The sequence below is a fragment of the Cebus imitator genome, unplaced genomic scaffold (assembly GCF_001604975.1).
Source record: "Cebus imitator isolate Cc_AM_T3 unplaced genomic scaffold, Cebus_imitator-1.0 Scaffold449, whole genome shotgun sequence".
In the NCBI taxonomy this organism is placed as follows: Eukaryota; Metazoa; Chordata; class Mammalia; order Primates; family Cebidae; genus Cebus; species Cebus imitator.
The window spans coordinates 1,702,131-1,711,813 of record NW_016107764.1 but is presented as its reverse complement, the minus strand read 5'-3'; the positions used below and the strand labels follow the sequence as shown (position 1 = coordinate 1,711,813).

The following is a 9,683-nucleotide window of genomic DNA, read 5'->3' as shown; positions in this document are numbered from 1 at the left end:
CACCTGGCAGTCCCCACCTGGAAGCCCCCACCTGGCAGTCCCCACCTGGCAGTCCTTGGGCCTTCAGTTTCTTTGTCCATAAAATGGGACTAAAGCTCACACCTGGAATCCTGGTAGTCAGGAAGAAAGGACAACTTCCTGTCACTGTAAATCGTGAATATTTACTCATTTAATGGAAGCAGAGTGCTGCCGGCCCAGATGTGACCAGTGGTCTCCTGGCTACATGGAGTCCAAGTGTGGGTTTTGGTCCCATCTTAGGAACAAGGATACCTGCCCCCATGGGGCTCTCGGTGATCACCTCTGTCATGCTCACACCTGAGCACAGGGAAATGACCCCTTTCTTTCTCTCCCTGTGTTAGGGCAGAATTGTGTTCCTCCAAATTCCTATGCTGAAGTTCCGACCCCCAGTGCCTCAGTGAGACTGCCTGTGGATGGGGTTTTTAGATAGGTGATTAAGTTAAAATGAGATTATACAGGGGGCCCTCACCTAACCTGATTGGTGTCTTTACACTGGGGCCTGTTGGAGGTTGGGGGGCTAGAGGAGGAGGAACAGGGGGTGGGGAGACTGGGGAGGGATAACATTAGAAGAAATACCCAATGTAGATGACAGGGTGATGGATGCAGCAAACAACCACGGCACATGTACACCTATGTAACAAGCCTGCACGTTCTGCACATGTGCCCCAGAACTTAAAGTATAATAAAATTTAAAAAAAATAAATAAAAAACAAAGAAAATAGATATTGGAAATAGATGCTCAGTGCCGCAAAAGAAAAATTAGCACTGAAAAGCAACGCAATTTTTACTTCCTGGACTGCAGGAGGGGCACTCTCACTAGCTATTGTGCCACATGAGTACAATGAATAAGGGAAAACACACACATTTATCCCTTATGCGTTTGGGGTCCTCCTCACTGCGGTGTCTGACCTCCGTTGGCTGGAGCCAGATCTCACAATCTAAACTAAAACCCGATTGGCTAACAATTTAAAGCTTTTCTAAACAGGTAAAAGCAATGGAGAGCTGGGACATGCCTGTGAGCACATCCAGCACTGGTATCCTGGTTAAAGTACAAGGACATAGAGTGTACTACATGCCTGTAAGCGTGGCATGTCTAACAGGTACATAGGATAGGGCTTAACAAAGTTATTAGCACACTTACGATTTATTCTTTAACAAAAAAGGAAACTTTAAAAGGGAGCTTTCTACCTCCCACAATAAGAAGAGGAGATGAGGACATAGACGTGCCCAGGGATGACCGTGTGAGGACGCAGGAGAATATGCCATCCCCACGCCAAGGAGAGAGGCCTCAGGAGGGACCAGCCCTGCTGCCACCTTGATCTTGAACTTCCCAGCTCCAGAGCTGTGAGCTGCACACTGCTGCCATTCTGGCACCTGGCCTATGGCCTATGTGATGGTGGCCGAGCCGAGGGCACCCCTGGGTGATGCATCCGAAGGAGAAGCAGACAGCAGTGCTGCTGACCCCTGCATGCCGTGGTGGGGAGGTGTGTAGGCAGGAGGCTGGCAAAGGGGGGACTGAGTGTCTCTCCAGGGCACGGGTGCCAGGCCTGGGCATCGGGGAGCTTAGGAGCAGGGTGTGCTCCCTGAAGTATTTACTGCTCCAACCACACCTCAGGTGATATCACACTTTGGGATGGGGTCAGGAGACAGGGAGGGACACATCTGCCCCACCCCAGCCACAGCTGGAGAAGGCTCTATAAAGCCCGGCTGGCCAGATCCAGGCCAGACAGCTCAAGCTCTGGACGGGCCACACCTGCACACCTGTCACCCCAGCCATGAGGACCCACCTGTCTTGCCTGCTGCCTCTGCTGCTGGTGTGCTCAGGTGGGCTGATGCGCAACCTTGCTGTGGGTCCCCTGGGTCCCTGGGGATGCCGGCGCCACTGTGACGGCCTGGGCTGGCCTAGCTGGACTGGCCTCTGTGGTCAGGCACCCATGCTGGCCAGAAGGGAAAGCTGGGGCACAGAGGGCAGGACTCACCAGAGGCCCCACAGGAGGTGCAGCCTGGACCTCAGCAAGCACAGGGTCACAGCCTGGACCTTCGGCCCCATTTCCAGCCCCTGGGCTGCCTGCCCCCTCCGTCCTCCTGACTCACCCAGAGGCACTGTTGCTTCTGCCCAGTCCTGCAGAGGGTTGCCCCCACTGGCCTGGTGGGCTTTGAGGGGTTCCGGGGGTGCTGGGGATTGCCTGGTAGCCTGGACCTCTCAGAGCTTTGGTTCCCTGCCCCAGGTGATTTCTCGCCCCGGGAAAGCAGAGCCTGTGTGTGCTTTATCTGAGCCTGTGTGTACTCCACAGAGCGTAGCACTGGCAGGACCCGGTGTCCACATGGGTGGGCGGGTGAAGGACGGGGTGCAGGGCTTGGTAAGCTGGCGCCTTCCCACAAGCAGAGTCCATGTGCCTGGCGGTTGTGATGTGGGAGGCTGGGCGGGGACCAGGGCTTGGTCTCTGACCACCAGCTGTGCCTTCCCCAGCCCAGGCCCTGACCTGCCATGAGTGCTCTGCCACAGGGGACTGTTTCCAGCCCACAGTCTGCCGAGATGACACCCGCTACTGCCTGACCACCTTGACCAGTGAGTGACTCCCTCTGGGTGGGCAGGCAGGCAGGGCAGTGTGCCTGGGCCTCAGCCGGAGGGCGGGGAGTATCGGGGAGATCAAAGGGGTTGGGGAGACTGTCTTCTAGTCAGAGCTCATGTTTGCAAGCAGTGCCTCAGGCAAATGCCACAACTGCTGTCCCTCCATCCCGTCCCTCCAAAATGAGAATGGCACGTTGCCTCCATCCTAAGGTCCTTAGAGCAGAGGAGATATTCCACATGAGATGCCCCCACAGTGCTGGCGCACAGGAAATGCTTGATTTAAATCCTTGTAATTGCTGAACAGTGGTTACAGGCTGCTCAGAAAGGAACAGGGAGAAAAGTGGGAGAGTGTGTAAGACCTGGAATCTGCTCAAACATGAGCCTGACCCTAGTCACATACTGAGCCCCGGGCCCTGCTCATACACTAAGCCTTGGTCCTGGTCACACACTGAGACCTGGTCCCAGTCATACTCTGAGCCCTGACCCTGGTCACACACTGAGCTCTGACCTGGTCACACTATAAGCCCTGACCCTGGTCACACACTGAGCCCTGGTCCTTGTCACACACTGAACCCTGGTCCCTGTCACACACTGATCCCTGGTTCCTGTCACACACTGAACCCTGGTTCCTATCACACACTGAGCCCTGGTCCCTGTCACACACTGAGCCTTGGTCCCTGTCACACACTGAGCCCTGGTCCCTGTCACACACTGAGCCCTGGTTCCTGTCACACACTGAACCCTGGTTCCTGTCACACACTGAGCCCTGGTCCCTGTCACACACTGAGCCCTGGTCCCTGTCACACACTGAGCCCTGGTCCCTGTCACACACTGAGCCCTGGTCCCTGTCACACACTGAGCCCTGGTTCCTGTCACACACTGAACCCTGGTTCCTGTCACACACTGATCCCTGGTCCCTGTCACACACTGAACCCTGGTCTCTGTCACACACTGATCCCTGGTTCCTGTCACACACTGAACCCTGGTCCCTGTCACACACTAAACCCTGGTCCCTGTCACACACTGAGCCCTGGTCCCTGTCACACACTGAGCCTTGGTCCTGATCACACACTGAGCCCTGGCTGTACTTGCCTCTTGCTGTCCATCCTTATAAGGTGGGAGAACAATGAGGAAGAGTCAGGCAGGCTTTGCCCACCAAAAGGGGCAGGAGTGAATTTCACGGACCTCAAAAAACAGCCCTCTGCCCTCTGTTTTTCAGCTCCCCCAGGTCATGAAACGATTGTTATAAAATCATGTGCTTACAGCTGCCCTGGCTACCAAGAGAGCCTGGCCGCCTCCAGGGCCTTTTGCTGCAACACGGATCTCTGCAACAGCACAGTGAGCCTCAGAGTCAGCTGGGGGCTGCTGGCGCTCAGCATCTGCGTTGCCTGCCTCAACAGATAGCAGTGGGCTCAGCCCCGGGAATGCTCAAGAAGGGATTGGGAGTCTGCCGCGGACTTGCTTTGTGACCTTAGGCAGGGCACTTGCCCTCTCTGGGCCGCACCTCCAACTGGAAGGATTCCAGGAGCGAACGGACACGCCTGTGGGCTTTGCAGGAGACAGTGGGGCTGCATCTGCTCAGGGCCTTTGCCGCTGTCCAGGGTGCTGCATGGTGATTGCAGCCGGGAGAGGTGGCCACCTGCTGGCCTCTCCGGGATAGCGCAATTAGGCGGCCACAGCTGCAAACCTGTTAAGGACGCCAGGTGCCGAGGCAGGCACCTCCGGCCGCCCAGACCGTTGCCTTCCAGCCTTCATCTTCACCTGCATTCCAAGGCTGGGTCCTCCTGAGAACCTGGGATCATGCTGACATGTGCTGCTCTAAGTTGGGTCCCAAGACCATTGGCAAACAGAAACCCTGTGGCGGGCCCTCCTGGTCTGTGTGCAGGGGAGGAACGGCTGCCCACCTGGGGACAGGGGCACCCCAGCACCGTGTGAGTGAGCTCTGGTGGCAGCAGGGGCTGATGTGGGAAGTGCCAGGCTGCTGAGCACCCCCGGCTCCCCCAGGACATGGTGTCCCCAGGGTCTGCACCCTGGGGGATGCCCTCCTGGAGGCGGATGCATTAACCCCAAACAGAATCTCAGCTCCTATGAACTCCAGTCCACTCTGGACTTCCAGAGCACTGCAGAACAGGAAGACCAAGGGTCAGGTTTTGTCCAGCTGGGAGGCTGGGCACCAATGGTACTCCCCAATGCCCCCCGCCACTGCCTGCAAGCCCAGGCCTCTGGTCTTGGTCAGTGTGTTAATCTGCACATCCTTTAATTAAAAAACCTCATGAGAGTCATCACTGCCTGTTCCCTGAGTATGTTAGTTGGCTTTTTCCTTAGAGACCCAAAACCCTAAGATAGCGCACCCCCACCTCCAGGCCCTTCAGTGGAGACCCCCAAATGTGCATTTGTGAACAGAGAAGACTTCACCAAAGCTTCCCTGTAGGGCTTTCCCATGCCCTCTCTCCCAGAGGATGAGCACACAGGTGGCTTCCCCGCTGTTTCCCAGCGCTGGGGTGGGGCTGGGTGGGGCCACCTTCCTCACAAAGCCAGGCTCTTCCACAGCTATAGCCCAGGGGCAGGGCATAACCCGGCTGACTGCATCCCGCTACAGGGATGCTGGTGTGGCCTGTGTCCTCAGCACCCCAGTTGTCCCTCAAGCACACAGGGGCTCTTGAGATGAAACGGTCCCTCTTACCAGCAGGCTTCTGGGACACACTTGGCCCCAGGCTGGGCTTTCTGCTGAGACGTGCACTTCAAGCGCCCAGCAGTGGCTGTTCCTGTGAGTTGAGTGTTTGCAGCTGGTCAAGGGATGCCGTGGGTGCAGACGTTGGTCAGTGTCGTGGTGGGGGGGGTTACTGACTTTCTCCGGCAGGAGCCTCTTCAGGCCGAGCGTGGGCATGGGGCCCTCCCACCTTCAGGGGACCCTATGAACCACGTCCCAGGAGCTGATTTCTAATGGAAATGATTCCATAGCTGAATCTCCAGGGAGTCATCAAAAGGGTCTCCAGTGGAAGTCTCTGCCCTCCTTCTGCACAGTTTCCACCCACCCAGTCCCTGCAGGGCGGCCAGGCACAGCCTCAGACAGCTCTAATGACCAGTGCCCTGTCCCTGGGTCTGGAATGGCACTTGGTGAGCATCTAATATGCTGTGGGGTCCTTGAAGCCTGTGTGCCCAGCACCCAGCTTGGGGGAGGGGTGGTTGGGAGGACAGATGGGCTTTGGCTGGGTGCCGGGGAGTGTAGTCACTGTGTGGACCAGCAGGGGGCACTGCCACTCTCCTCATGCCCAAGAGGCTGTAGGCTGCCCTCAGCCCCAGGGGCTGGGCACGGGAAGAAGTGGGGTACCTCACATACCCCGATTCCAGCCACCAGCTTCCATCTGCACAGCAGGGTCAAAGAAGCTGCCCAGCCACCCCCCCACGCAGGCTGCCCCAGTCATCGCAGTGTGGGCTGACCAAGGACCTTGGGCCTCCACCACCCTCCCGGTATCCATGTGGTTCCACAGAGCAGAACTCTGACCTCAACAAAGAAATTCCCAACGGGGGGTCTCCGGGGGACCTGGGGGGCTGCAGACTTGAACACTGGGCACTTTATCACACTAGAAAGCAAACTGGTGCAGTCAGGGGTGCTGGCTCGTGTTTTCTAATAAATAGTTTTAAATTCAAAGCAGTGCCGCATACGAATATGTGCTGTGGCAGAGTGAGATAGTACAGCTCTGTGGAGGGTCAGGAAGCTAGAGACTCCCTTTAAATCATCTCCCCAAACTCCCTTCCTCAGAAAGTCGACCCATTGCATGCTCTCTTCCCTCAGCACAGCCTGGGTCCTGGCCTTTGGTGAATAAAACTGTCCCTGCCCTGCGTCCGGGAGCTTCCAGCCTGGAGGCGATGGGGACAAGCCAGTGTTGTCCTTAACTTGATGTGTAAGTGCCTGGTGAGAGGGGTTGGGTGTGAGAGTGTGTGTGGCTGGGATGGCCCCTGGCTTGGGGCTCATGTGAGGCTCCTGCTCCCCACGCCGCATAGGTGTGGACACAGGTGTGGGCACAGGTGGGCAGGGAGTATGGTGCAGCTGCAGCTCAGTGTGTGAGTGTCTGGGGTGGGGGTGGTGAGGGTGTCTGGGGTGAGGGTGGTGAGGGTGTCTGGGGTAAGGGTGGTGAGGGTGGCCAAGGTGAGGGTGGTGGGGTGTCTGAGGTGGGGGTGGTGAGGGTGTCTGAGGTGGGGGTGGTGAGGGTGTCTGGGTGGGGGTGGTGACAGTGTCTGGCGGGATGAACAGGCGGGGCCATATGGTGGGGGTGAAAGCCCAGCTCAGGGGTTAGAGCCTTTCTGCACTGTGAGCTGGGGCATGTCCCGCTGGAGGTGGCCTGTAGAAGGTGCGGCTGTGGGGTGCGCGTCCTCTGAGGACAGCCATGAGGCGTCTGTCCAGGTCAGGTGGTGGGCTCTCTCTGGGCCTAACAGTGGGTTGTGACGTTTTCTCAGGTCCTTAGAAATTGGGTCCTTTCTTTCCTCTTTTTTTCTGAGATGGAGCCTGGCTCTGTCACCCAGGCTGAGTGCAGTGGCTCAATCTCGATCTTGGTTCACTGCAACCTCCGCCTCCCGGGTTCAAGCGATTCTCCTGTCTTGGCCTCCTGAGTAGCTGGGACTACAGGTGTGCACCACCACGTCCAGGTAATGTTTGTACCTTTAGTAGAGACAGGGTTTCTCCATATTGGCTGTACTGGTCTCGAACTCCTGACCTCAAGCGATGCTCCTACCTCAGCCCACAAAGTGTTGGGATCACAGGCGTGAGCCACAGCGCCCGGCTAAAGCTAGGTCCTTTCCGATGGGGCCCTCTCACCTGTGGCATGGGCACCCTGGGCACTTGGACTCAGGCTGACCCCAGCTTGTCCCTGCCCCAGGAGGCAGCACCTGCTCCTGCTGGGCGGGGGAGGCGTCCCACGGTCCAGCCCTGGGGCCCAGGGCCCCTCGCTGTGGCTCCCTCTGCCCCTGTCCTGCTGGCCCTAGGCCCTCCTCACCTCCGAATCCTGGCCTCCGGCTCTGCTCACGGGTCTGAGGGAGACAGTGGCTGCCCGTCACCTGCCAGTTTTTTCTGTTCCCTGCCTACGTTTTCCTAATTAAGAATAACAAAGTCGTATGCACAGGTTATATCTCGGATTTCTTCCTTTCAGTAGAATTCTAAAACTGCATGACGGGGTCAAAGACTAGGAGCAGTCTGAAGCTCTGAGCCCACATTAGCTCACCGCCTTCCGGAAGGACCCAGGGCCACTGCAGTTGGCCTGGACGCTCACTCCCAGCCCCCACACGAAGCTGGCTTTCATGATTGAAAACAAAATAAAACAAGAAGGCTTATGCGTAAGCTGGGCTCAGGAATGTCTCCTTGCTCTGTGATTTCTTTTTTATTGGTGGTGAGGCTGGGCATTCTGATCCGTACAGGTCACTTTTTCCTCTTTGTTTATGAATCAAAAGTCCCCACTGCCAGCCGCGCTCAGTGGCTCACGCCTGTAATCCCAGCACTTTGGGAGGCTAAGGTGGTTGGATCACCCAAGGTCAGGAGTTCCAGACCAGGCTGGACCACATGATGAAAGCCCGTCTCTACTAAAAATACAAAATTAGCCGAGTGTGGTGGTGCATGTCTGTAATCCCAGCTACCTGGGAAGCTGAGGCAGGAGAATTGCTTGAACCTGGGAGGCAGAGGTTGCAGTGAGCTGAGATTGTACCACTGCACTCCAGCCTGGCAACAAGAACAAAACTCTGTCTCAAAAAAAGAAAAAAGTCCCCACTTCCTATTATTTTTGCACATAACAATGATGACAGCCGCTTCTTACTCATTTTAAAAAATTCTTTCCCGAGTTTGTCTCTTTTTGTATTTTTCCCATTTGTTTTCTCCTTTTTTAATTTTAAAAGCTGCCTTTGAGAAACCGAACAATTACTTCTTTATTAAATGTGACAAGCCCTTGTCATATATTTTCGTTTTCCATATACTTTTAAATTCCCTTATGCAGAAGGTTGACATTTGTATCATCAAATCTATCAAGACTTTCGTTTCCTGCCTAGAATGTCCTTGCCCCAAATAGAAGCAAGTTCGCATGAAGCTGAGTAATTTTCCACGGAATTCTTTGATCCCTCTGGGTCCTGATAACATTCAGTTGCCACAGGCTCGGAGCCGGGGGGCGGGGAGGGAAGTCGGGGTGGGGGGCCCTGGCCTCCATGTCATGCTTCCTCCCTGAGTCCCAGCCTGTCACGTGCACAAGGTCCAGCAGGGACCAGGCCTGGACAGGGCACAGTGGCGTGAGTCTGTCTCCAGGACGGTGCTGCCATCTGTGCCTGGCCAGGGCCTGTGCTCCCTCCTCCGTGGGCCCGGCGACGGGGCTTGGGGTGGAGGAGCACAGGGGCCCCTCTCGCTCACTCTCACAGTCTCCTGCCTGAGCTCACCTCTGGCCAAAGGTGTTTGCTGAAATGAAGGCTGGAGGCTGTGGCCTTGGGGTGAAAGGCCTCAGAAGCCTCGGGGTGGGTGAAGGGAGACACTGAAAACCACATGTGCTCAGGAGAGCCCTCGCCTGCCCCAGGGCTGTCACGGTGGCAAACTGGTGCCTCTGGTGACCTGTCCTTGTTTTCCTGGGTGGAAGTTGACCGCCAGCCCCACCTGTGAGGGCAAGGACTGCACTGTCCCTGGGAAGCAGTGCTCAATGGTCCTTGGGTGCGGCACCTCCTGGCCTGCCACAACTGCTCGAGCCAAAAGCATCGGGTCCCCTGTGGGACACAGCTCTCTTCTGCTGCCCCGGATGCAGAGCTCCAGGCTCTCCAGCCTTTGGACTCCAGGACTTTTACACCAGTGGCCCCTGGCTCCTCGGGTTTTCAACCTGCAGTGAGAGTTACACCTGTCCCCTCCCATCTCGCAATGGGTGCTGAGGCTTTCGGCTTGAGCCACGCTACTGGCTTCCCACAGTCTCCAGCTTGCAGACAGCCTGTCCTGGGAATTCTCAGCCTCCGTAACCCTCTCATACACCATGTGGCCAGTTCCCGTGTTAACCCTCTCATACATCATGTGGCCAGTCCCCGTGTTAACCCTCTCATACATCATGTGGCCAGTCCCCGTGTTAACCCTCTCATACAT

At 56.6% G+C, this 9,683-nt stretch overlaps 1 protein-coding gene across 1 annotated transcript; it reads left to right on the top strand.

The window, feature by feature from the left end:
- Nucleotides 1–1,091: 1,091 nt before the first annotated feature.
- Nucleotides 1,092–4,863, top strand: LOC108291255 (lymphocyte antigen 6D-like). The gene is made up of 3 exons (XM_037732472.1): nucleotides 1,092–1,842; nucleotides 2,489–2,587; nucleotides 3,810–4,863. Exons 1-3 carry the CDS (start codon nucleotides 1,794–1,796, stop codon nucleotides 3,992–3,994), a joined length of 333 nt encoding a protein of 110 aa, XP_037588400.1. The 5' UTR covers nucleotides 1,092–1,793; the 3' UTR covers nucleotides 3,995–4,863.
- The last annotated feature ends 4,820 nt before the right edge of the window (nucleotides 4,864–9,683 follow it).